Source organism: Mesocricetus auratus, unplaced genomic scaffold (genome assembly GCF_017639785.1).
Source record: "Mesocricetus auratus isolate SY011 unplaced genomic scaffold, BCM_Maur_2.0 Super-Scaffold_4256, whole genome shotgun sequence".
Lineage (NCBI taxonomy): Eukaryota > Metazoa > Chordata > Mammalia > Rodentia > Cricetidae > Mesocricetus > Mesocricetus auratus.
The window spans coordinates 55,565,091-55,592,653 of NW_024429182.1; the positions used below are offsets into that span (position 1 = coordinate 55,565,091).

General features: G+C 46.6%; 1 protein-coding gene across 17 annotated transcripts in view; it reads left to right on the forward strand.

Annotated features, from left to right (window-relative positions):
* Ppfia1 (PTPRF interacting protein alpha 1) overlaps positions 1-27,563 on the forward strand; it is an 80,785-nt gene that overhangs the window by 48,627 nt on the left and 4,595 nt on the right. For 5 of the 17 annotated variants that reach the window (XM_040750723.1, XM_040750702.1, XM_040750737.1 and 2 more), the window contains 15 exons: positions 573-708; positions 2,569-2,792; positions 3,798-4,029; positions 6,231-6,260; positions 8,779-8,930; positions 10,391-10,563; positions 11,073-11,166; positions 16,329-16,410; positions 16,500-16,700; positions 18,710-18,772; positions 19,252-19,278; positions 23,206-23,384; positions 23,491-23,588; positions 25,813-25,988; positions 26,734-26,802. In XM_040750723.1, coding sequence (XP_040606657.1) covers positions 573-708; positions 2,569-2,792; positions 3,798-4,029; positions 6,231-6,260; positions 8,779-8,930; positions 10,391-10,563; positions 11,073-11,166; positions 16,329-16,410; positions 16,500-16,700; positions 18,710-18,772; positions 19,252-19,278; positions 23,206-23,384; positions 23,491-23,588; positions 25,813-25,988; positions 26,734-26,802 — 1,936 coding nt within the window. The remainder of the gene's footprint in view (positions 1-572; positions 709-2,568; positions 2,793-3,797; positions 4,030-6,230; positions 6,261-8,778; positions 8,931-10,390; positions 10,564-11,072; positions 11,167-16,328; positions 16,411-16,499; positions 16,701-18,709; positions 18,773-19,251; positions 19,279-23,205; positions 23,385-23,490; positions 23,589-25,812; positions 25,989-26,733; positions 26,803-27,563) is intronic. The other 12 variants (XM_040750705.1, XM_040750742.1, XM_040750713.1 and 9 more) reach the window with 8 other exon arrangements.

A 27,563-nucleotide genomic window follows, 5' to 3' on the forward strand; every position in this document is an offset into this window, starting at 1 on the left:
CTGTCTCTGAATTCTCCTGGACTCCTGTGCATAGATCTTTATCCTTGGTCTCTGATGGAGTTCTGGAGTGAGGGCTTGTACCTTCTTTCCCAGGAAGTTTTAGGGGTAGCACTGGGAGGAGGGGAGCATTGAATGCTGAGGTTGAGCTCCTGCTGCTCTTCTTCCTCTCTACACCTTGGCTGTAGAAACAGCCAGTGGTCAGATTCTCCTTGGTTACTCAGCCCTGTCCCCTTTTCTAGACATATCTTCAGCCTAGGCTATGAAGCTCTGTGACTCTATGTTAAGCTGTGTTAAGCCCTAGCTTCTGGTTCCTCCCAGAAGTGTTGTGACCACCATCTTGAACTTGGCCACAGAACAGGTGATGGCAACAGGTGGTGCCTGAGTGTGCCTTTGATCTGGAAGAGCCTCTCAGATGGGTCTCAGTTATCCAAACCTCCTCTCCTCCCACTGTAGTAGTGAGTGGGTTTTTCTGACTAGGACTGGGAAGGTTCAAGGGGATCCTCCTCAGAGACCTTTCCAACTTGACACTCACTTTACCTTCCTTTTGATACCCACCTTTTCCCATGTTTCAGCCGACCCCATTTGGGCAGCGTCCCGGACTTCAGGTTCCCTGTGGCAGACGGGCATGTGGATGCTTACAGCACCAGTGCAGTGTTGCGGCGCCCCCAGAAGGGCCGGCTGGCAGCGCTGCGGGACGAGCCCTCCAAGGCAAGGCCTCCACTTGCGGAACGTCACCTGTTCCTCTTGGACAGACTCTCGGTCTCCTTCTTCCCCCATGTTCCTTTCCTTGGCTTTTCTGGCTAAAAGCTTGCTTTTAGGGTATGCTTGCTTTTTGGTTTTAGTTCTTTCTTTAAGAACAGAATTTTTAATAAGATATCCTTTAAGTTAATGCTAATCGGTATGTACTTGAAATGGTAAATAAAAACTGTAAATGATGCCAGGTATAGTGGCACAGCACACACCTGTAATCCTAGTACTCAAGAGGCTAAGGCAGGAGGATTGCCATGAATTCGAGAGTAGTGTGAAGCTACAAGCAGTATAGTCTTTACCTAGCTAGCTCTGTGGCTGGTACCATGAAGTTCTGTGCTGATGGCTACATGTAGTTCATGGGCCCAGGAATTTAGGAGCAGCATGACTCAGGGCCTTGGGTGCTTGTAGATGGGGAAGGCTTGGCAGTGTGGGCCAGAGCTTTCAAGCCCTTTCCGACTGACCTGCATGGACTCCCTGGGGTCCTTGTGGTATGCTGCTGGCTCTCTTCAGAGCTCACATGTGAAGAAAGCCAGGAGGAAACCCAGGTCCTTCACTACCTGGTCTGGGAAGCCACATGCCTTTTCATCAGCGATACTCCTTCCACTCCTGTGAGTCAATGTGGTCTCTCCCCATACGGGGACCATAGAATTGCCTTCCACTTGGAGAGAGGAGTGTATTTTCAAGTCACTGCAGTATACCAAGGATAAGAAGCAGGAGGCAATTAGGTACCATGGACACCTGACTCTAGAGTAGCCAACTGTCATTGTCAGTGTTACAGGCTAGAGAATGATAAGCCAGGAGGGGTGGGACCTGGGGCCAGCTGAATAGCCTATCCGGGGAGGACAGCAGCCAAACCTTAGCCTGTGTGGGCTGACCAGCTCTGCTCACTTTCAGTGTGGTACTCTGCTCACTTTGAGTTAGCCCTTGTGAATGGGAGGAAGGGCACAAACAGATGGCAATTGCTGGAGAGGTTTTGCTGATGGACAAGGAAGTAGGGTGGCAGGAAGTTATGGTTTTTATCTGTGGTTTCAAGATGAGAGATGGAGGTGCTGTTCTTATCTGAGAGGAACCAGCTGAGAGAGGGTGCCACTGGTAGGAAGTCTGAGTGGAAGCCACAGCAGGTGTAGTGTTTCTGGAGGAAAGGTGAGGGCTTGAGCCCTGACCTTTCATCCACAGAGAGGGAGTATGGCAGCTGAAAGGGGAGGGGGTTAGGAGGGTATTCATTAACCACCAGGAGGATTTAACACTAGCTGCTATGGGCACTGTTCACAATAGGGGTCTCTTCTGTATAGCCCCTTTGCCCAGAAACTCCACCAGGGGTCACTGGCTGTGTTCACGTGCCTGCTTTGCTCTCCTCTGGCTTTTCTTGGTGCTTGTCTATACCAGGCTTGGGAATCTCACACCCACTGCATCATTCATGGCAGTTGAACACACCCTTTCATGTGCCTCTCGGCTTCCTTTTAATTTCCACTAAAGTGGGGACCTGAGTGTAGATGCGGAATGTCCCAGGCATTTCTATCACAATATCTGTGCTTGCTCCCTCACCTTGAGACAGTCAGCCTATGCTTCGGCTAACCCCCAAATCTAGACCCATCTCTGTATCCACCTTCTAGGTGTTTCCATTACAGGTGTGTTCCACAGGGCCCAGCTTCTCTGTCTGTCAGGTGCCTCTTGTTTAGCAGCAGCTAAGGTGCATGAGCATCTTCCTAAAGCCTTGGCCTGCAGTAAGACTGTTCATATTTCTGATAGCAGCCTTTCCTGCCCCTAGAGTGCTTGCTGTTACTCTTGTCTGCTGAGACATAGTGTTCTTGTTGGTAGGTGCAGACCCTCAACGAACAGGATTGGGAACGGGCCCAACAAGCCAGCGTCTTGGCAAATGTGGCACAGGCATTTGAAAGTGATGTGGATATATCTGACGGCGAAGATGACAGAGATACTCTGCTCAGCTCAGTCGATCTGCTGTCGCCCAGTGGGCAGGCTGATGCACAGACACTGGCCATGATGCTTCAGGAGCAGCTGGATGCCATCAACAAAGAGATCAGGTATATATATAATCGTGTGTGTGTGTGTGTGTGTGTGTGTGTGTGTGTGTGTGTGTGTGTGTGTGTGTGTGTGTGTGTGTGTTTGTGTTTGATACGTAAGAGACACAGGATAGTAGGAACCAGGAAGCAATGGCATGTATCTGTCATCCCAGCTCTTGGAAGGTGGAGGCAGGAGGAAGAGTAGTTTACAGCTAGACAAGACTATAAGCAATTTTAAGGCCAGCCTGAGCTACATGGAACTCTGTTTCAAAATAAGAGCAACAGAAAGTAGAAGGAGATGAGGAGACGAGTGGATAATGTGGAGGTGTGGGGGTGGAAGGAAGGAGACAGGGAGGTGACCAGAGACTAGGGTAGATGCTGTACAGGTGTGAAAGTGTTATAATGAGGCCTAGTGTGTTGTACAATTGAAAACTCAAAAGATGAGTCTTGCAGGAGTTCATTTCCATGAGAAAGCATGGTATAGGTGGGATCAACATCCTTTTTACAGCCCCTCACAGCAGAGCACTTGGGCTTCTGAGATAGTCTATCTCTGACAGCCTGGCCACCTTTCTGCACTATACTAGGGGAGGTGAAACGCTTCCATCCCTTCATAAATAGAGAAACAGGGCCCAGATCACTTCCCTACTACTCAGAGCTGTTCCTGGAAGGCCAGACTCAAGGCATGCAAGGTGCTGTTGAGTAAGGCGAGGTGGTGACTTGACCATGCTGTGGATGAGAAGCAGTGGGTTTCCTTTTGTCATCCAGTGCTTAACATACCTTCGTCTGTGTTAAGATCAAGCACAGGAGCATTCTAGCTGTCAGTGGAGGGAAATAGTCTGCAGTTAGATACAGGGTCTCCTGCTGTATCTGGCCCACGTTGGTCTTGAAGGCACCTTCCTCCCACTGTAGTCTCCAGCTGCTGGGCTCACATGTAAGACCCCTGCCCCCAGCCAGACTGGGCATTTTCTGCTTGCACACACAGGACTTCCTGATGAATAAGACCAACTGCTCTTGTTTGGATTTTAGGCTGATACAAGAAGAGAAGGAGAATACAGAGCAGCGGGCAGAGGAGATCGAGAGCAGAGTGGGTAGTGGAAGCTTGGACAATCTTGGTCGTTTTAGATCAATGAGCTCCATCCCCCCCTACCCTGCTTCCTCGCTTGCTGGCTCTTCTCCTCCAGGCAGTGGTCGGTCTACACCGAGAAGGGTCCCTCACAGTCCAGCCCGGGAGGTGGACAGGCTGGGTGTCATGACTCTGGTAAGTGGGGCCTTTTCTACTTCAGACTGCTGGGGAAGGGTTACTCATGGAAGTCACATCTTCCTTTAAGAGGTTCCAGATTATAAAAGCTGAAGGGGTAGAGACAGAGGCAGGTGATTTCTGTGAGTTTGAGTCCTGCCTGGTCTACATAGTGAATTGGGTTAGCCAGGGCTATATAGTGAAACCCTGTCTTTTTTTTTTTTAAGTTAACTAGTATTTAGTCAACAATGCAAATTAATTATAATACGTAGATGACCAGACCAGCATGTTACACTTAGTTGTGGGGTGCTAGGCAGGGGTCTGGTGCAAACTTCCTGTTTGAGCAGAAACGATTGGAGAGCTGTTGTAGCATGTGGGAAGACATGCAGGGAGCTTGGGGTGGAGACCAGTGGTAGGATGAGCACTGCCTAGCATGTGCCAGGCTTGGCTTCCATCTTCAGAAATTAAAATAAGAAAATGTATGAAAGAGTCCCTTAGCCCTTCACAGCAGGGGTGTCTCTAAGCTCTGGGGCACAATGGCCACTCAGAGACTTGTGGACTATGGAACCAAAGGAGATGGGCGTCTTGACTGGTTAGCTTGGGAGTACTTTTGTCTCAGAAATTCTATGACCCAAGTATGTGGATCTCAGAATTTCTAGTGACTGTTGAGGGTTTAGCATGTGCGTGATCCTAAGAGTCCACATACTAACTTGACTCAGTTTATTTCCTAGCTACGCTGCCATGCTGTACCTCTTTTGCTGCAGTTTCCATGATGTTGTCAGTAGGCATGTAACTAATTCAGTGGAATCATTTTAATGAGCTGTTGAATAGTATAATATCTTCTTGTATTTTGATGCACGGTATAATATGTGTCATTAGTGCAGTGGGGTAAGATCTTAACTTCATGGCATGGTCTGTGGCTTCATCCTCCTTCCAAACACTTTGTAGGGATAACTGTGTATTTTTTTTCAGCTTGAGACTGTCTTCCTGCTGTCTGTCAGTCTGCTTCCATCTGATCCTGACCCCAGATCCCTGTCTGTCTGCCCATCTGACACCTTATGCTGTGACAGCCGCACCTCCTAGCTCCTGTAGATGATCAGGCACCCAAGTGTATATCTGCAGTTTACTGGAGGAATACATTGTTGTTGGCTGGGCAGTGGTGGCGCACACCTTAAATCCCAATACTTGGGAGGCAAAGACAGGCAGATCTCTGTGAATTGAGTTCCAGGACAACCAAGGCTATGTAGAAAGATCCTGTCTACAAACAAACAAAAAAAGAATGCAATTGTTAGCGCATTTTCATGTTAAGAATGCATTCTCTGTTAGCCGGGTGTTGGTGGCTCACGCCTTTAATCCCAGCACTCCGGAGGCAGAGACAGGGGTATCTCTGTGAGTTCGAGACCAGCCTGGTCTACAAGAGCTAGTTCCAGGACAGCCTCCAAAGCCGCAGAGAAACCCTGCCTCGAAAAACCAAAAAAAAAAAAGAACGCATTCTCTGTTACTTGTGTGTCCTACACGTGGACACAGGGAGGAAAGGGTATGTAGTCTGTCTGTGAGTCTACAAGGGAGTGTCCTGTATGTATGTCCAAGTGACCTACCTTGTGTGGTACTGATGGAAGCCCAGACACAGCCCCATCTGGTTCTGGTGTCACAGGGCTTTCAGCTACCTGCTGACAGACTTGCTGTTTTTTTAAAGCCTAAAGGCTCTCCCTGGTACCCCACTAGCTTTTCTTGGAGTTTTTCACAGGGACAGAGGAGTTACTCTCACTGCTTTAAGCAATCAGCTTGTTTTTGAAAAGTTGTAAATAAAATTCTAGGTAAGGATTTTAGGTTAATGTCCAGTAGGTGGTTAACTCAAAGCAGGTTTGTTTGACTTTATAATAGGTAATGTAACAGCTCCTAATGGAATTTAATAAACAGAGAGGCTGGCTTCGAGTGAGGGTCATTAGAGTTCTTGCTTACAAGGAATGCTAGGTTTTAATACATTGCCTGTGTTGAAACTCAATCTTAGCCAAATAATAATTAGTGTTGCCTCCTGGGAAATCTGCATACTTTTTAACTGTCTTGAGAATGTTTATTTCCAGTGATGTTTCCTCTCAGTGTTCAACCTTTGTGTGTCCTTCTGGCCCTGCTTATCAATTATCTCACTGATCCTTGAGTCTTTTCCCCAACACATACAGTAAACCTGTTTTCTCTCTCCTTTCTTCACACGCATCTGTCAGCCTAGTGACTTAAGGAAGCACCGGAGACAGGTAAATCACATGTTGACCTTACACACTGTATCTCCATGAGTGACACTGCTGTAATGTGAAGAGAAGTAACTGACATTTCCCAGCAGTGTGTAGTCTGACCCTGCATGTCATGTTGATAGTCATGTGAGAAGCCTGTCCCTGAAATACTGGGGCAGAAGCATCCTTGTCTAATTATTGCATGCTTTTCTGTTGTTTAGAATTGGAAGAGTTTCTGAGGCAGAGCTGCAGGGATGTGCTCTGGAGAAGGCTGTGGCTGGCACAGTGTGCTCATGCCCATGCCCACCATGAGCCTACTGTGTGGTCAAGGCATTGCCTTTTTATTTATTTTTAACAATTTTGTTTCTTTGAGACAAGATCTTTCTCTGTAGCTCAGACTGTCCTGGAACTCGTTGGATGACCTGGGTCAGTCTTGAACTCACACCAGTCCTCTTGCCTCAGCCTCCCAAGCACTGGAACCATTGTCTTAAACTCTTGCATGCATCTGTGTGGGATACAGGTCACCATATTTACTCCATTTATCAATGTGGAAGCTGAAGCTTCTGTCTCATGGTATGGGGTTACAGGTGTGTGTTCAGGCCTGTCTTACTTCAAAAGCTGAGCTGGTGGTCACTTTGCTCATGGACCTTTTGCCAGCTGCCCTGATTCCCTAGCAGTATCTAGAAATTGGTGCAAGTGCAGCATGCTGGACAGAGTTGGGAAGAGCTGGCAGTAGCTGCTTTGGTAGTTGACCTAGACATGCTACCTCTTATCTTCCATGCTTCAGCCCAGGAGCCCTGCCTGTCAACAACCTTCCTAGCTGGCTGCACTGGAACAGCTATGGCTTCCATCTCTACCTGCCACTGATGAATTTGCCAATGAGTGTTGCCATGCAGGTGCTGTGGTTTGTGGCCTTCTCTTTTAAGTTAAAAAAAGAGTGACACCTGTGCTGTTCAAGTAGTGCTCATGCCATGTACAACAGGAAAGTCATGAGTTCCAGGATAGACTGGAATACAAAATAGGGCTTACCCCTCAATATTCAACCAAATGAACAGTGCTACTCAGGTTGTCAACAGTGGACTTGCCTCAGTGACACAAGTCCTCAGTTGCCCTGCACACTGTTCAGTTCAGCTCCCCTGGCTTGTGTCAGTGAGGAAGCAGTATGTGAACCACACTTCATTCCTGTATGGTGACCTAGTCTACAGAGCCACACATGGGCTGGATACTGCACTGTGGTGTACCCTGCCCCACCTTTAGTATCACTGGAAAGCTAAGATGACTTCTCTACTTGGTAAGATTGAAGAGTCTAAATTTAGTAGGGATCCTAGTGCCATCCCTTCCAGAAGGAGCATAGAGGACCACCTGGGATCACTGTCAGGACTTGGGAACCAGCTTGGGAGCTGTTATGGGTGAGGCTCTGCTAAGAGCATGGTAGCATCCCAAGCATGTGGATTGCTCCTGAGCTCACTTCTTTGGTTTGTGTTTCAATAATGATTCAATTTTTAAGGTGTCAACATTTCTTCTAAAGTTTCTAGCCATGGTGGCTTTGGGGAGGAGGCGATGGAACCTTGACCTCCTGCATGCTGAGCGTGTGCCCTTCAGAGCCTGGTCCAGATGCATGATGCCCGCTGCTGGTTTGAGATCATGTTAGACAGGGAGATGCAGAGTGAATGTCCTGAGCTGCCTCAGCTCGCCTGGCCCTGAGCAGATGGGGCTATAGTGGGACCAGTGCTCCTCAGTGCCATTCCAGCTGCCTGTCTTGCGCGTACAGATGCTTGCTGTGCTTCATGAAATCTATCTAACTTGGTTTAGAACCAGATAGTACAGGTGTCTCCATACAACCCAAATGGGGTGAAAACTGTTTACTGCTGTGAACCCTCTGCCTCATGTCCTTTAGTATATACTTATGGCCATCTTAATGGCATACGCAACATTATTCTTAACCTGCATTCATGTTTCCACGTATAGCCTGCCCAGAAATGCAGCCATGCACATGGGTATGGCTCATGGTCTCTAGCTGTTCTGTGTGTTCCCAACCCCCAGACAGGAACATGCTGACTATTTGCTGGTGTAGCCTCTGCCTCCCCAGTGTTCACACGGAGTGGCCTGAGGATCCTGGTCAGTGAGAACTGGTTGCCCTGTTGTGTTGGTGAGGACACAGTTAATAGTATGGATCAGGTTGTGACTGCTTTGTTGAGCATTGGCCTCTGATGTGCCTAGACTTCAGGGAAGAGTTGTCAATGTTCTGTGCCTGTCTGATTTATGTTTTCCCCAGGGAGATGGACTGTGAATCACATTGCTCTATGCTGTTGAATCCCTTCTGGACAGCAGTCCTCAAGCTGGTGTGAACTAAAATGCAGCCTTTTAGCCAGGCACAGTGGAGCCACCTGTAACCCTAGCACTGGGGAGGCAGAGGTAGTGCACTCACAGGGTAGCATCTCAGAACAAAACTACAAACAAACATATGTCTTTTTGTGCTAGCAGAGTGGCTAATAGATCTTTAAGTACACTGTTCACTGTTCTTGCTCTTATCTTGCTTCAGTTGCCAGCTTCCAGAGAAGAGGTACGAGACGACAAGACGACAATAAAATGTGAAACCTCTCCCCCCTCCTCCCCGAGGCCCCTGCGCTTAGACAGGCTGCACAAGGGCGCTCTGCACACGGTCAGCCATGAGGACATCAGGGACCTGAGGAAGTAAGGAACAGGGCTGAGGACAACAGCCCCTGTGAGGAGCTGTGTTTTTCTGGGGTTTAAGAATATTAATCAACTTGGAAAAGAAGACAGATTTTAAAGAGTTTCAGGTTATTCAGTTGACCTTAATTGCCATTGCCTCAGGTAGTTTCCAGCAGAAGGTTCTATCTGGGGAACATTGCAAAGAACGGTGCTCTAGGACCTCACAGCCTGTTCATACGTAGGCACTTGTGTGGTTCTAGATGGAAAAATATCAGCTCAGGACCCCCAACACGGAGTTCTCAGCACAAAAGGAGATTTATTTGCTCCAGATGGATGGGGGCAGGGAATAAGAGGACACAGGAGACAGAGGACTCAGGAGAAGGGAAGAAGGGGTTAGGGGATTTTGTCCTGAAGTGGGGACAAAGAACTCCCTCTTGATAGAAAGGAGACAGATGTGACACACAGGAAAATGTCAGTTTATAAAGGTACAAGGGGAAACCTCATGTTAGGATGAGGTGTTTAATTTTAATTGGGCATGTTTAATTAGGTGAACCAAAGAGGGTTTGATTTCTGGACTTTAATACTTTGATAGCTAGACTTTGGTAGTCAGCCTCAGGAGCAAGAAGGGCCAAAAAAAGGGACAAGACCGTGGTGACTAGCTTTGGGAATGTAATCTAATGGTTTTTAGCAAGGCAGAGGAATGGTAGAGAAGGGCAAGGCCTGCCAGAGTCATGCTTGCCACACCTGAGCTGGCCAGAGTCCCTTCACTGACAGCCTGGCTTCTCATACTCTCTTGCCTTCTTGGGTCTCCAAGTTGCTGAGCAGTTTGTGTTTTTAATGCTTCCTGTCAGGAAACCAAGAGCCTATTTGGTTGCTGTGATAGTCATTGCATGACCATTGGCAGAGTTTCTGTGCTGTCCTGAGCAGGGTGGGGAAGGACGCTTGACTAGTAGCCCTCACCCAGCTCTGCAGGTAGTAAGCATTGTTCTTGACCAGCAGTTGATTTCTCTGGTCCCCATGGTCATCTCCTTTCTGCTGCTGCTTCACTCCCTGGCCTGCAAGCAGCTCTCTTACTGACTGAGCCTAGGCCTCCCTTGACAGTCATTTGGAGTCCAGACCTCCTCTTCAGAGAGGAACTTCAAGTCCTAGAGAAGCTGGACTTTTAGAACCAGGCTTCCTTCTGAGCATCGTTGACAGCCTTTGCCACTGAACAGTACCTTAAGAAACTTGGTGAATCATAAGAACTCTGAAGAACACTTGTTAAAAATGTAGATTGTCTTGTCTGGCTTGGGTGTGATGACTCATGTCTTTATAAGCCTACTGTTTTCAAGGCTGAGGCAGGGTTGTCATGAGTTCTAGACCAGCCTAGGCTAGAGTGAGAGCCTATCTCAAAAACAGCCCAGCAGAGTGTTGTAGTGCCTGTGCATGAACTCCCATGTGGTGATACAGTTCCAATAAAAGTTCATTTTCTTTCCTTGAAGCTCCACAGGCTCCCAGGATGGCCCAGTGAGTAACCCTAGCAGCAGTAATAGTAGCCAGGACTCCCTCCACAAAGCCCCAAAGAAGAAGGGCATCAAGTCCTCCATTGGCCGCTTGTTTGGCAAGAAGGAAAAGGGCCGGCCTGGGCCCCTGGGCAAAGAGTCACCAGGACAAGGTTGGTAGGTTTGCAGTAAGCATCTTTTTTTTTTTCAATTTTTATTTCATGTGCCTTGGTGTTTTGCCTGCGTGTATGTCTTTGTGATGGTGTTGGATCCTCTAGAACTGTTATTATAGATAGTTGTGATGCTATGTGGGTGCTAAGAATTGTGCCTAAGACCTCTGGAAGAGCAGCCAGTGCTCTGAACCACTGAGCCGTCTCTCCAGCCCCAGCAGTAAGCATCTTAACAAGGGTGTGGAGTGCTCTTGGGTACCAGCTGAGTCTGCCCTTCCTCCCATGTGCCACCATGATGCTCTAGTGAGTGAGGCCCTGGAAGGTGGTACGGATATGGCCTAAAGAGCAATGGCTAGTAGTTCAGATACACCAGGCATCTTGTTTTAAAGCAATTTGCTGGGCTATTTGGTCAGAAAAGGCTTTTGGTGTGAGCTACTACCTGTAGAGAACAGACCTGAACTTTGCTCTGTCATGTTGATTCACTTAAGTCTGGGGTCTATGCTTCCTTGTAGTTGGTGTTTTGGAGACAGAAAATTCATCTCAAGATGCCTTGGGACTCAGCAAACTAGGAGGACAAGCTGAAAAAAACCGTAAACTTCAGAAAAAGTAAGCTTATTGTGTCTCCATTGGAGGCAGTTCTTAGGGTAAATGGTGTTTCGGTTTCAGCTGATACCAGATTCTGTGCACAGCTGTGTGTATGCACAGCCTCCTGGAAAAGTAACTCCATGCTGGGGGGGAGTGGAAACAGGAAGATCCCTGGAGCTTGCTAGCCAGCCAGTCTAGCCAAATGGATAAGCACCAGGTTCAATGAGAGACCCTGTCTTAGAACGTAGTGTAGAGATAGACAGAGGAAGATGCCTGGTGTTGAGGCTTCTTCCTCTGGCCTCTGCATGTATCTGGAATGTACGCACATATATGAACGAGTACACATGCATACCCCTCCAGCACACACGTGTAACTACAGCCCTTTTTAACCCATACTTCCTAAAGGAGGGAGCGTTTATGACACATTGAAGGCATTTGCTTGGATTCCTGCCACCATGTAAAGTGTCTTGCTTAGGTGACATGCTCCAGAATCCGTCTTTGAAATCTCTGGGGAGTCATGTATCCCCCTGTGTTTATTTTCCTAATCTATAAGATAAGAGTCACAGCAACTCACCCTGAATGGCTTTTTGAGTATTAAATGGAATGGTGGCTGTCTTGAAGAGTGGTAACAGGGCTAACTAAGATATGGCTCAGCTTAGTGCTAGCCTAGGTAGTGCTAGCCTAGAATGCATAAAGCCATGGTCCTCACCAACACTGTATATATACACTGGGCATAGTGGCATGTGTCAAATCCCAAAGTTAGAGGCAGGAGGATCAGAGGTTCAGGGTTATCATGTGCTACATAATGAGTTCAGGGCCAGTCTTAGATACATGAGACCCAGTTTCACACAAATAGCTCTAAGCTCTGCACACATAGTCCTGAACAACTGAGCTATAAAGGCAGCCACAGTGACTGTTTGGGTCCATGTGAATGGCCCTCTGAAAGTAATTGCTACAGTGTTTTCTCCTGGTAGACTGTTTTATCACAGATAGATTAAGAATTTGTAGCCTCTTCAATTTCAGTTCTGTACTAAGTCTTAGAAGACAGGGGGTGTGGCTCCAGGTAAAAGAAATGCATAGCATGCTGAGACCCTGGGCTTGCAAAGAGGAAAAAAATCAGTAAAGAAAATCTCTGTCTTGAAAAGTAGTAGTACTCTTTGGGATGGCTGTCACTCCAGGGCCCAGCGTGTATGTAGGTTTACTCTGCATAGAACAACTGTCTAGAAGCTTAGCTGCATCTAGAGCTAGTAAGGGAAACAGACAGACAGGATGAGACAATGCATCAAAGAACAGGCAGAGGGTGTAGACCAAAAGTGAGAGCTGAACTTACAAAGGGAAGTAGTCCTTGAGCCAAAATGGACCAGATGGTTCTACAAAGGGTCCTAAGTGCTCTGAAGACAGTGCACTGCACCCAGAATGGTGCTAGCTTTGCTGTGGGGCTGCCAGTCATGAGCTCTCCCTCACGTGTTGTCTAATAACTGGTCAGTGCCCCAGGTAAGTATGAGGCTCCACTAGCAGTGCTGTAGATTCCCTTCCTTCAGGACTGTGCAAATGAAAATTTGTAGAAACCTCTTAAAATCCAAATTTGATTTGGAATATTGCTGTCTTTGAACTGAATAAAAATGTTTTGAGATACTTGGGATTTGCCATTTGGCCGTGTGAAAGTTGATATTAAAATATAGCTTCTTCAGGCAGTGGTAGTGCACGCCTTTAATACCAGCACTGGAGCGGGTAGGGGCGATGGTGCAGAGGCAGGCCAATCTCTGTGAGTTCAAGGCCAGCCTGGTCTACAAAGCAAGTTCTAGGACAACTAGTTCCTGGCTGTGGTCTGCTCACAGGTAGGGAATTGGACTGCATGGAGAACCATGCTATAGGATGCTCCTAAGGACACCAGGCTTACACTCAATACTTCGCTTCTAAGAGGATCTTGGCAAAAGGGATCTGTCCTTTCCCTGTCAGAGTGATATCACCTGTGTCCTTAGGACTCCTAGCTTGTTCACTTGATGTAGACACTTGCTATGGCTGGTGTCAGAGAAGAAAGGCCCCTTGGCCTTCATTCAGGACCTCAATGGGACAGTGCTGACATAGTGAAAATACATTTGGGTGTGGGGTATAAAGAGCTACTGTGCTTGCTGGTATCATGGAATAGGTGACCACAGTTCCATTTAATCGTGGGGCCTGTTTAATACATGGGCCATTCCTCATAGAATTGAGTATATTTCTAAAACTACCAGTTTCCTGTTATCATTTTCTTGCTTTGCCTTTGAGATGCTGAGGATGAAGGCCAGAGTTCTGTGAATACGGGGCCACCACTGTGCAGCAGAACCGTACCCTTTAGCCCTCGAGTTCTGATTGTAAAGGAACACTTCTGCTGCATGAGTTTGTGTTAGAGCAACCATTTACACATTAGCTTCAGGAGCTGGACATCCCAGTGTTAGGGAGATAGAGAGGAGGATTACAGATTTACACTGAGATGATACATCTCACAGCCCAGGAAGAGGAGACATAGCAGACACTCTACAGCCCTGGTGCCATGTCCAGGATTATGGAACTGAGGGAGACTAAAAGCAGCACCTGTGGTCTCAGGTCAGCAGCGTGTCACTTTCATGCTTCTGAACAGTAAGATACTCTTGGTACAGAACATGGGCCTTTTGGAAGATGTTTCCTTGGGCTGTGGAGATGGTGCAGTCAGTAAGCATGAAGACTGGAGTTTGGATCTCTAGCACTCATGTAAAATATGGTGTGGTGGTCTGCACCTGTAACTCAGTGCTGAGGGCTCAGAGACAGGTGAGTCCCTTGAGCTCAGTGACCAGTCAGTCTAGCCAATCAGTGACCTTCAGGTTTAGTAATAGAGTTGTCTCAAAAGAGTAAGATGAAGCCAAGCAGTGGTGGTGCATGCCTTTAATCCCAGCACTTGAGAGGCAGAGCAGACAAATCCTGGAGTTTGAGGCCAGCCTGGTCTACAAAGTGAGTATATACACTATACATACACATATACCAAAAACAGTTTTTAAAGGTTTTTGTTACTTTGGTCACTGTTTTAAGCTTTGGGGCCAGTAGCTAAAAGAATTTTTGTTACCTGGAAAATTGACTCATAAGAAAGTAAATGTTGGTGAGGGTTAAATGCCCTCTCTACATTGTGTGACTGGGTCTTGTTGTGTAGTTCAGGCTGGCTTCTACCTCACTGCAGTCCTGTCTCAGCCTCCCAAGTATTGAAATAATGAGCGTGAGTGGTCACAGCCCTTTTACCACATTTGACAGTTGTATGGAGCAGAAAGGCTAAGTGGCTCTCTAGTTAGAAAGTGACTATTAGTAGTTGGGTGAGTCTGCAGAAGTTCCACATGGGAAAACTGACTGAATCGGGAGGGTATTGTGAAGATCAAGGGGCCAGCCCCATTCCCAGGTGAAGTGGAGAGGAGGGAGGTAGTATTGCTGTCATAGGAGACATCTCAGAGTTGAGTCAACTATCCTTGGGTGTCTGTAGTCAATGGATATTTCATCTCATGACCCATGATTGGTGAAAGATGTGCCCCCCTTAAGAAAACTGAGACTTAAATGTGCCAGCCTTGTCATAGCTGTGTTTGGGCTATAAGGTTACAAACTGCCCAATAGGGAAGGCTCAAGGAGGCAGAGAGAAGCCAGTGCTAGCCACCTTTCCAGGTCTTGCTTCCTATAACTGATTGTTCTCAATGTCCTCTGACTGGTTCCTAATTCATGTCCTACCTCTATACTGTTCCTGCTGCTGCAAGTGGCCCAGGCTCTGAGAACCAGCAAAGGCTGTTTCCAGTGTTAGGAGGGTGCAGCAGACTCCAGGTCACCACTGCAGGATGCAGTGTGTTTGCTTAGCTGTCTGTTCTCTGCATGATCTATTACTACTGTATAACAGACGTCCTAGCAAACTGCTCAGTTGAAGAGGACTTAGTCCACTCAGTGTGACCTTAGCTTAGAAACCTTGATGACTAGACACTGCCCTGTGTCTTCTGAGTTTCTATCTTTATTTGGTTCCAAGGAGTGACTGGGCTACTTCCTGTGGCTTCTTTGCCTGTTTTGATAAGTGATACCAACTATATTTGAGGAGTGTTGTCTGAAGGAAGCAGAAAATCATCCAGTCACTAGTTGGTGTCCCAATATTTCAGCTCCCTCCGTCTAGTCAGGGCTGGTGTCCATCCTGTAGACCCTCACTACTACGTCAGTTCCACATGAGCACACTTGACCGTTTCTCTTCCAGTTTATGAGTAGCCCCATTCCTCAGATAAGAAGTGCTATTTGATTCTGCCTAAGACACCAAATAGTGCTGCTGCCCTGGGGATCTGCTGCTAGCCAGTGATGGAAGGCAACCATTGACCGTAGCAGCCAAGGATGACTGAAGAAGTCAAGCTTGAAGCTGTCTGTGACATTGTGACTGGAGGGAACACCCTGCTCTGGGCAGTTACTGTAGAGTCAGGATTTGGGGGTTTGGTTTTGGTATTACAGAGCTGGATGTCACACACAGAGATTCTAGAATCTCTGGCTTCAACAAGTATAGACATGGAGAAATGTAATTTGCAAGAAAGAACCTTTGTGTGGGGATAGAACCCATGCCTGATATGTACTGCGGTGCAGTTTACATAGTGCACGTTTCTCCAGGGCTTTGAACCGTTCTTTTTTGTTTGTTTTTTGTTGTTTTGTTATGGTTTTTTTGAGACAGGAACTTGCTATGTAACTTAGGATGTCTTAGAACTCATTGTATAGACCAGGCTAGCCTTGAATTCACAGAGATCCAACTGTCTCTGCTTCCCTAACAAAGTGTGTGCTATTCCATCAGATTTTTTTTTTGCATCATTCTTATATGCTTAATGACTCAGCACTAGGTGTCCATCTGCCAACCTGCATGTACTCTCTTTCTGGACAGTGTAAAAAAGGTGTGGCACCTAGGTTTTACCCTCACACCATATGAACTTAGATATGAGGACTACTGGGTGCTCCTCAAACTGGTGGTCAGTCTTTCAGAAGAGGTGGGATTCTGTGGGGATCAGGGCTCAGCCAGCTCCTCACGCAGGCACTCTATAGTAAATACAAACTACTGTGATGTAAATGGTGCCAGTGGCTTAATCATCAAGGGAAGTGGTGAGCACCCATTGTGCTTTGGAAACCTGTCAAAGATGCTTACTTAACTGATTATTTTGACTATATTTCCCTCATAGGCATGAGCTGTTGGAGGAGGCCCGCAGGCAAGGTTTGCCGTTTGCACAGTGGGACGGGCCCACAGTGGTGGTGTGGCTGGAGGTACGTCCTCTTCACATGCTGCATTATGGGAAGTCACTAAGACTTCTCACACTTGCCTGATGTTCTGGCCTTCTTGTTCCAATGTCTAGCTCTGGGTTGGGATGCCTGCCTGGTATGTAGCTGCTTGCCGAGCAAATGTCAAGAGTGGTGCCATTATGTCGGCCCTGTCAGACACCGAGATCCAGCGGGAGATTGGCATCAGCAACCCCCTGCACAGGCTGAAGCTACGGCTGGCCATCCAGGAGATTATGTCACTGACTAGCCCTTCTGCCCCACCCACATCCAGGACGGTAAGTGCACGTGCTCTTATGCTCTGAGAGGAAGAACTGCCTCTCACAAGGCTACGGACCAGTCAACCTGCTTTCTTGGGTCTTCGCAACCCCCAGCTGTTCTCATTTAAAACATGGCTGCAGATGCCTTGAAACTATTGTTTATGTGAATTGGGTGCCCCAAGAACAGCAAGACTTTTGGGCTAGAGCATAGCTGTATAGAGTACTTGCCTAGCATGTGAAAGGTCCTGGGCTCATCTCAGCACTGGACCAAGGCTTTCATGAAGGCTCGTCTGAAGCTGAGTGTGAGGCCCTTTGTGATCTCAGCTACATGGAAGTCTGAAGATCAGAGCTTTGAGTCCTACAGGAACAACATATTGAGACCCCACTCAAGTTAAAAATGAAAGCTTATCTAGAAAAGCCTCAAAAAGAAGAGATTTAAAGGTGGAAATTGATGCTTACAAACCTCACTTGCATTTATAGTACCTATCATCCTGAGGGCTTCTGGGCAGGAGCTTAGGAAGTTCACACTCTATGGTATCACTTCCTGCCTTTTGACTTTTATGTCTGATGACCCCTGACCACACAGAGTTGATGTTTGCATTCACACACTAATATGCTATGCTGAGCAGGTTACACAGTCCAATGCCTATGACTTCTTCACAGTGCAACTGTAGGGATCAAGGGTGTCTGACTTCCCGAGGGCGGCTTTAGGGAAGGGGTTCCCTCCCTGCCTTTTCCTGTAGCACAGGTGTGTTGGAAAGCAGAACAAAGGAAAACAGACAGACTTGTGCAGCTGAATTAAAATCCAGCCCATCTCCTCCTGCCTGTGAACTCTGCCCTGGCATGGACTTGGAGGCCATGTGTGAGGAATGAGCTGCTTCCATTTTCTGTGGAGTTCTAGCTCTGCAGAGCACCTTGGAGACACCTGCTGAATGCATATGATGGCACTAGTGAGGGATAATTGCTGCTCCCAGCATCCTGGTCACTAGAGAATTCACTTTCTTCTCATTGGATAGTGTCTTTTTTTCCCTGCAAAAAAAAAAAAAAAAAGCAAAACAAAAACCCAAAGGGGAAAGCCAGACATGGCCATACTCTGGACTTAGCTTGGGTGACTCTGGAGAAACTCCTGGAGTTCCTTTGAGACACTTTGTACAATAGCCTAAGGCTGACCTGGGGCTCAAAGTTACTGTAAAGTTTTGGGGTTTTTTTGTTCTCTGTGGAATGAACACTGGGCTTCAATCTTCAGCTATGGCTCAGGGCTCTTTCCCCCAGAGAATGGCTTTTGTTGCCACAGTCCCTTCTGTTCCTTGGGAATTTCATGTCAGAAAGGTATGTTCATTATGGCCCCTCCACAATGTGCTCTGACAGGGAGCTCCCACCATTTCAGCTAGCTTGGAAGTGTTCCCTCTACACTAACAGGCATAGGCGTAGATTTCGCCCTTGAGCTTACATCAACAAGCATATGGATTTTGGTCTCTTGTATGGCTCTGACAAGGGTGCAGTGGGGACATAGTTTGATTAATTTTGACCTATCTGGCCTGGTCACCGGTGTACCTGCCAGTAGGAAGAGAGGCCTCCTATTGCTATTGAAATGAGGCTGCTTGTGGGAGGGGCTTTTTTGTTTTGTTTTGTTTTTTGGAAGTACTAGGGATCAAACCCAGGGTCTTGCACCTGCTAGGCAGCTCTGCCACTCAGCCCCATGCCCAGTTTTAAGACTGTTTTAAGATAGTGAGCATGGAGGTCTGAGAGCAAATATTTCTACAAGTCTAAGGTGGGCTTTCTTTATTAACATACCTCAGGGGTGGGCACAGCAGCCCAGCTTTGGAAGCTGTGAGCTCTTCTTTGTTGACCAGTTGCTGGCAAGGTGTAACTGCTGGCAGGAGGGCTGGGCTGCTGTGGCTTTTTGTCATTTTCTGTGAAGAGTGGCCTTTGCCTCAGGCTCCTGTGCCTGAAGTTTATGTGTGTGCCCTCTCCTCTTTGTCATGCTTTCCTGGCCTGGGATGTGGCTGGTGCACTGGGTACCTTAGACCACAGGAAATGTCTGGTTGACACATGAAGAGATGGAAACGCTCACAGTCACGCCACAAACGGTCAGTCACTGTAGCCTGCGTTCACAGAGCACATGCTGTGTCAGACCAGCTTGGGCTTTGGCCTTTCTGTTGGGGATGAAAGTGCAAATATTCAGTTGTTTCAGAGATGTGTCCCCTTAGGTTATCATATAAATGTGCAAACTAGAGTTTGTTTTTGTTTTAGGTAACCCCCTGTCCCCGAGGATTTTAAAGTTGCAGACATGCTCATTTAGATAGAACTGATTGACCCTGGGGAAAGAGCTCATTGTAGCACCCCACTATGACAGTGGAACCCAGCTTTTCCCTCTTACTGATATGCTAGCATGGGAAGGGTGTGTTCTTTGCATGAGACCCCCAGGCTGATGGTTCTGCACAGACTGCATGTTCCTGTGACCCCAGCATGCTGACACATCCAGTTGTTTCTGTTTGCTTGCTTGCCTTACCATAGCTTACAAACACTAACAGTTTGTTCTTTTGCATTCCTAACCATGTAACATCAGGAAGACGAGGAGGGAAGCTGGGCTCAGGTTGGCATCTTTCTCTACCTACCTTCACTGTGTGGCAACAGAAAGTATCTGGGGTGGGGAAGCCTGTGACTTGTCTTTCTGAATGTTGTAACATCCCAGTCTGCTCTGTGTGGCTAGTGATTTGAAAGCCTTAGAGAAGCCCAGAGCAGGCTTGCCAGCGCCTCATGGACAACTTTGAACATTCTCACAGGAGCCCTGGCAGTGGCTCTTCATGAGTATAGACTGTGTTAATGTGGGGTCCCTCACACTGGGGTCCACATCTTAGAAGTTTGTGCACGTAACTCCCTGCTGGAGTGACTTTAGTTTCAAGGTCTGCTGGCTGAAAAGTTGTGAAATAATTTGGAAACCTGAAAGATATGATGTCTGTTCCTGTGTCTTTGTGTTGGTATCTTACTGAGTGCTGCCCTAAAGATGAGTGCATTTAAAGATCTTATTAGGGGAATTGTCAGAGGTGAGGCTTCTTGTCTCATGGGTGTTTTCATTTTCTTGCTAAGTTTTTATTACATTTATGTTTGTATCTGTATGCATATGCCATAGTGAGGTCAGGGAACAACTTGGGGAAGTCACTTTTCTCCTTTCCTAGTGTGTGTTCCAAGGATGGAACTCTGTTTTCAGGCTTGGTGATAAGAGCTTCTTCCTGTGTTCACGTTCTTCAGCACTCTAGGAGCTCTTCCTGAGTGCTTTGCCATCTCCACATTCAGGCAGCTTAGGTGAATTACTGTTGTTCCTCCCTCAGATCCTAGCAGCATTCTTAGGCTGTTCTTAGTTTTCCCAGCCACAAGGCAGTGGCCTCCCACTGTATCAAAGTGTCTCTAGTGATGCAAGAAAAAGAACATGGGCACTGGTCTGGTCTTGCTGTGGGCTCTCCCTCACCTCAGCAATCAGTTCATTCATTATTAAGCCTGGTTAGCAGCTCCTTACAGGATGGGCAGTCAGTGTGGTCAACAGGGAAATTTCTGATGATTGCAGTACATCTCTCATCTCCAGGCAGAGTGATTAGTTTTTTGTGTAAACAGCAGCCTGTGAGCAGCATGCTTTGCAATGGAATGTGATAAAGGGGCTCACATCACACCCTCACAGTTCTCTTCCCAACTGAGCTGTCCGGGTAGAGGTGTCAGCCTGCCCTTCCACAAGACAGTCAGCCCCATGAACACTGCAGAATCACCAGCAAGTAGTGTGACCAAAGCCCTGATTCTTTGCAGCCTCAGTTTCGCTGAGCTCTAGCCTAGGTTGTGTTACCACTGTGCAGTGTTCTCCTCTCTCCAAGACCATCTGGCTCTGTGTGCTCCCTTCCTTCTGTTGTGTCAGCATCCTGGGAGAAGAGGAGGACTCCCTGGACCGAGCCCTTCCTGCAGCTGCCACCACAAAGGAGTGATAGGCGTGCATCACTTCTATAGAGTGATAGGCAAGCACTCAGAGATGGGGTGATGCTCCCTCTTTGGACTCTTTCTTTATAGGTTCTTCATTCTGCCATCAAAGAAGGCAGAGCCAGCAGGCCAGAAAATAGCTACGGGTCCCTGTGTGGGTAGACAGTGAGATCTTGTGATGGCCTAGAGTACTTAAGAACAGTAGCAGAATGGTTCTTCTTTTTTTTTTTTTTTTTTTTTTTTTTTTTTGGTTTTACGAGACAGGGTTTCTCTGTATTGTTTTGGAGGCTGTCGGTCCAGCCCGGCCTCAAACTCACAGAGATCCGCCTGCCTCTGCCTCCCAAGTGCTGGGATTAAAGGTGTGTGCCACCAACGCCCAGCCAGAATGGTTCTTCTAGTAGAACTTCAGTGTCCTTGTTGGGTCCGATTCATCTTTTGGCTGGAGCAGGTGAACAGGTGGAAGGAGCTGTCTTCATTCCCCAGCATCAAGTCACCGGCTCTCTGTGCTTGCAGGGTGTTCATTTCCATGACATAGACCTGTTCAGCCAGCTTTGCATTTTGATGGGGTTTAATGGCTTTAGAAATGATTTTTTTTAAAGATTTACTTATGTATATAAGTGTTTTATCTGCATGCACACCTTTATGCCAGAAGAGGGCATCAGATCCCGTCATAGGTGACTGTCAGCCACCATGTGGTTGCCAGGAATTGAACTCAGGATCTTTGGAAAACAGCCAGTGCTCTTAACCACTGAGCCATCCCTCCAACCCAGAAATGTGTTTAACCTGGGTTTCCAGGTGGTTTTTAGTCTGTAGGAATGGGTCCTTGTTATTGCTGTCCAGCACAACCTGTGTCTTAGCCCTGGGGCTGTTGTGAGACTTCTCTGTCTCAGTTGGTCCTATCCTCTGTGAATGAAAGGACTGACTGTCTTCCTTCCCTACTCACGGGCTTTGTGTATCTTCTTGCATTGTGCTGGTGGCCCAGTGCTGGAAGTTGGTGTGGATGTATCTTTACTTCTTGTGGACAAGCATTCAGTTCTTCCCCTTCTTGGGTGCTCTGTGCTGTGTGGAGGCAGATTTACTCCATTCCCAAAGTGTTGAAGGCTCCACAGTGAAGCAGGAAGCCTTTCACATGGTGTTTCTGTGTATTTTGCAATATTAAGCTTCTTCAATATCTTACTAGGCAAAATTTCCCTGTTCTTTTCCCCAATGTTATTCCAGCCTATGTTCCATGTCAGGTTTTACTTTAGTTGTTGTTGATGGCTTGCTGACATTACAGACTCTGGCACTATTGTTTTGAAAGTATGTTAATTTACAAATATTTGGAGGATATTTGGATGCTTTAGCCATTATGTTATCCCTTTAAGACAAAATCTTTCCATGTTGCCCAGGCTATCCTCTAACTTTCCTCTGGAAACAAACTTCATCCCATATTGACCTGTTGAGTCGGTAGAGCTATGGAAGTATGCCACCATACCTGGCTAATTGCTGGTTTCCTTCTTTCTACCCCTTCTTTCTGCTTATCCTTAAAACTAGGTCTTGCCCTGTAGCCCAGGCTGACCTCCAACTTGTAACAGTCCTCCTGCCTCGTAAATACTGGAATTACAGATTCTAATTCATTTTCTTCTGAGGTAGAAAAATACTGTGTGGTTTAACTTCTAAGCATATTGAGCTGGGGTGTTGCTCTGTGGTGAAGCTGTGCAGTTCAGTCTCGGCACCACACCAAGCCAGGCACGTGTTCTGAAGGAGCTTTTGGAGGCTTGGGGGCTGTGCATCTGTCGCCCACTACTTAGGCTGAGCAGGAGGATCACTTCAGCCTAGAAAATTGATTCATGTGCCATGCTTCAAGATGGTGGCTTCCTAGGACCACATGGGCTGGTGGGAATGGAGTGTGAGGCTCTGCATCTTACCCTTGGCAGTATGGTCGTACCCTCTCAAGGAAAATAAGGGAAGTGTTCTAGTGTCAGGTGGAGAATTCTGGAAAACATAAGTAGGTGAAGTTGATTGACACTGCTGCTTCAGTCTTCACTATACTGACTCTTTTCAAGGAAAATCTGCTTTTCCTATAGTTTTTATTACATATCCCCCTTTCTGTTTTAGTTTGGAAGGAGTGTCTAAGTATTATTTATAATTGTGTATTTGTCTTTTTCTTAGTTAATCCTGTTTGTCTCTTTAAAAAAATTTTCTAATCAACTTTTGCTGATTTTTTTTTAAAGATTTAATTTAGGAAAAAGTGTTAAAAACCAAAATCAGAACAGCCAGAGGGAATTTTAATGAATCAAGTTGAACCCATCCTTCAAACTTGTTCATGAGTCGTGGTCATTCTTAGTTGCTGCATTAACAGCTGTTTCAGAAGAGGCTGTGATTTCCTTGTGGCTTGTTAGATAAGTTAATTCAGCAGTGAGTCCTAGGTTTTTAGTGACTCCTTTTGTATACAGTCTCACTGAAGTTTAAATGGTGGGGATTGGAGATTGATCTCCTAGGCATTACCAAGACTAGTATTGTCATTAGTTCAGTCTTCATAGATTCAAAGTCCATAACTAACATGACACACTTATAAAAGCAGACGCTAGCCTATGGGGACATGAACCATGAGTGGATTGGCAATGAGTGGTTGCCCAGCCTGGGCCTACCACAGTACCGCAGCTACTTCATGGAGTGCCTTGTAGATGCCCGGATGCTGGACCACCTGACCAAGAAAGATCTACGAGGGCAACTGAAGATGGTCGATAGCTTCCACAGGTGAGTGGGCACTTGCTATACCTTCTCTCTGAGGCTTGCCCTATTGTCAGCTCCACATAACCTCTTTTTTTTTTTTTTTTTTTTTTTTTGGTGCCTCTGTAAACAGAAACAGTTTCCAGTGTGGAATTATGTGCCTGAGAAGGTTAAATTATGACCGAAAAGAACTGGAAAGAAAAAGAGAAGAGAGTCAGAATGAGATAAGAGGTGAGCTCCTTGCCTAGGCAGTGGTGCTGGCTTCTGCAGCCAGTGTTCTAGCCTCAGTGGGTGGAGCTTCTGCCAGGCAGCATCAAGAGGATTCTTGGAAGGCTTTAGGGAAGGCACTGGCCTAACATGAGAAGGGAGGAAAAGGAATGATCGAGAGCTTGCCTGTACACAGTCTGCAATGCTGGGGTGGTTTTCCTGTGACATTAGAGTTGTCCTTTGGTCATATGGTGTCCTTTGTTGACAGTTAGAAATGCAGAACAGAGCTGAGTCTGCTGCATACTCTCTGAGATAAGTATGAAATGCAGGGCTGTGTGATATTTCAGGGTCTTGATCCCAGAGGAAAGGCAGGAGGCCCCAAGACTGCCCTTAGTCAGCCCTTGGAGGACAGCAGCGTGGCTAGGGGAGGGTTTCATACAGAAGCAGTCCTGCACCTATATCCTGTAGGGTGTCTGCTCTCCTCTAGGGCCTTCTTTTCTGCTGCAGCCCCAGTGTGGAGACAGTTACTGACTTGAGGAGAACGTTTCAGAAGTCAGGAGGAGCTGGGCAGTGATGGCGGATGCCTTTAATCCCAGCACTCGGCAGGCAGAGGCAGGCGGATCTCTGTGAGTTCGAGGCCAGCCTGGTCTGCAGAGCAAATGCTAGGACAGGCTCCAAAGCTACAGAGAAACCTTGTCCCGAAAAACAAAGTCAGGAGGTCATTGGTGATCTTATCAATGGTACTGAGCTGAGTGGGCACTAGATGCTATTCAAGTCTTTGTCTCTAATCTCTTTGCTGCTTCCCACAGCCCCAGAAACACTGGTTTTAATAAGAAAAACAAAACACACAGAAAAACTAGAGATGAAGATGTGTATGAGTGAGCCCAGTATTCATGAGTGAGTGGGGGGAGCGGCAGGGTAGCTAGTGTAGAGCCTTTTCCTAGTGTGTCACATCTTAGAGGGCCCATGCTTGAACCGTGGCATGTTTAAAATAAAAAAAAAGAGAGAGAAAAGCAGAAACAAACTGCCCGAGATGGCACATTTGGAAGGTAGTTTGCTCAGTGGAGTTACTATGAATCTGGAAATGGCCTCTTTTCTAGAGCAGCACCTAGGGATAGAGTATCAAGTCTACTGCATTGTTTTCAGTGGCCCTCTGTCTTTCTATACTTGACAGGAACTGTCTTTGGAAGTGATTGGATTGGGCATATTTTTAGACTGACTATTTTTAGGTACCTATTAGTGCTAATGGAGTACTGTACCTGTCACAAGGTGTGGCCTCCAGAGCCTATTGCTGGAGAATGTCTTTCAGTTTATTTGTAATAGGTACAGGGCTTGGTGATATATGTTTGTGAGACCCTGTCTTAAGAAAATAAAATGGGAAAGATATTTGTGTCATGTGCTGGTTACCATTTTATGTCAACTTGACACAGTTTAGAGTCATTGAGAAAAGGGAGCCTCAACTGTGAAAATGTTTCATAAGATCCAGCTGTAGGTAAGCCTGACGGGTATTTTCATAATTAGGATTGATTGTGTGGTAGTACTGGGTTCTATAAGAAAACAGGCTCAGCAAGCCATGGGGAGCAAGCCAGTAAACAGCATTCCTCCGTGGCCTCTGCATCAGCTCCTGCCTCCAGGATCCTTCCCTGCTTGACTTCATTCAGTGATGAACAGTGATGTGGAAGCATAAGCTAAATAAACCCTTTCCTCCCTAAGTTGCTATGGTCATGGTGTTTCATTACAGTGATACTAACCCTAAGACACATCATGAAGTAAATTAAAAAATGTTTAACCTGAGCAAAAGTTTGAATGCAAGATATGTGGCTACATATAATACACCTTAGAAGACTAAGGCTGAATGGCTGGTGGAAGCCTCCTCATCACTGCCCTGGTTCACTAGGTCATTGTATGTTCCTTATGGAGGAGGGAGGTGGGGATGCCCAGCATCTCTATGGAGGTGGCTCTGTCTATGATGGGTTTGTAAACTGTCATCCTATTCTGTTCCTGAGTGCAGTGAGTTCTGTCTGTCTCTCTCCTGGGTTCCCTGGAGCAGTCCTGGTGGGTTCTTAGAGTGGTGTGGATAGGATTCCTATGTGAGGGCTGTGCTATCTGTGATGCTGGCCCCTAGGGCTTGGATCCGTTTCAGGAGCACAAGGTCAGGATTTATAGCAGGAGCCTTTCTCCAGTGCTACAGGGTGTTGTGAGCAGAGCATTTCTGAGGCTATCATACACTTTATTTATTCTCTTGCAGATGTGCTTGTTTGGAGCAATGACCGGGTAATTCGTTGGATCCTGTCAATTGGCCTTAAAGAATATGCCAACAATCTAATAGAGAGTGGTGTTCACGGAGCACTTCTAGCCTTGGATGAGACTTTCGATTTCAGCGCCCTGGCACTGTTGTTACAGATTCCAACACAGAATACACAGGTGACCCCAGGGCTGTCAGGCCTGTTCCCTACCACAGTGTTCCAGAAGTTGTGGTTGCACAAACTCACTTGTCACTTTGAGTTCAGGAAAGCTTAACATTGTATGGATAGTGAAGGTTTTTTTTTTTTATAGTTCGTTAGTGAGGGAATGTTCATAGTCAACAGAAACTTACTCTTATACTATCATCTTCGTGCTCTGTTTCAAGCCTGAGGGACTTAGAATAAAATAAGGAGAACCTCCATTCCAGTGTGTATTTCCAAGAGTAAGGTTCACACACATACTTACTTTTTAATGCTTTTGGAGGTTTTTGGGGTTTTTTGTTTGTTTTTTGAAACAGTCTCTCTGTGTAACAGCCTTGACTGTCCTAGAATTCACTCTGTAGACCAGGCTGGCCTCGAACTCACAGAGATCCACCTGCTTCTGCTTCCCAAGTGCTGCCATCAAAGGTGTGTACCACCACCACCCGGCTCATGTTTTAATTTTAAGTGTGCCACTTAAAGTTTTATTAATATTACTTCTGTGGTAATTGTTTTATGTAATTCTTTTTGCTTCATGGGCATATTTGAAAATGTGGAATTTCCATTCCCCTACAGAACACCAACTGTAGCACTTACCATGGCTTTCCCCTCAAGATCACACACAAATTATAGATATAGTCGTGGGTCAGAATGTCCCTAGCAGTGGAATATGCCAGTCTTCTTCCTAGTAACTGACGAAGGCTTTGTTGGCTCTTTCACTGTTATAGGCTCGGGCTGTCTTGGAAAGAGAGTTCAACAACCTTTTGGTCACAGGGACTGATCGGAGGTTTGATGAGGTGAGTACTCAGCCTGATGTTCTTGTTCTCCGTTTGCTTAGGGCTGGAAATCTACCACCAACCCAGCCTGGCCCACATGTTTTTTGAGTGGGCCCTGTTCCATCATAATTAGAACCATATGGAAAAGCTACTTAAGGAGTGTGGACATACATTCTCCTGTGTGTGTGTGTGTGTGTGTGTGTGTGTGTGTGTGTGTGTGTGTGTGTGTGTGTGTGTGTGTGTTGTGCATGCAACATGCACAAACATGCTGGTGTTGAGAAAGCTAAGTACATTGACTTGACACATCTACCACTGGGCTTGGTCAGCCCAGAAAAGAATGAAAGAATGGATTTTTGTTGTTGCTTTGTTTTGCTTTTGTTTGTTTATTTTCAAGATAGGGTTTTTCTATGTAGCCCTTGCTGTTCTCAAACTCAGAGATCCACCCACCTCTGCCTCCTAAGTGCTGGGATTAAAGGTGTGCATCACCACCACCCAGCAAGAATGGTTTTAATAAAACTTACAGGGTTTTGTTTGTTTTGAGAAAGGCTCTTAGTATATAGTTCAAGGTGGCCTTGAACTTGCAGCATTGTGCCTTCGCCTTCCAATAACTGGTGTTGCAAGTGTATCCAATATGCCTGGCTTACTGTTGTTTTGATATCTCACAAATGGTTGTCAAGTCATAAAACTGGATGAAGCCCTGAAGCAGTGTCTGTCTGTATCTTGTGTTCGTGAAGCCCTGGTCACTCTGTCCCAAGCCCAGAGCCTCTGTATCTTGGGGAAAG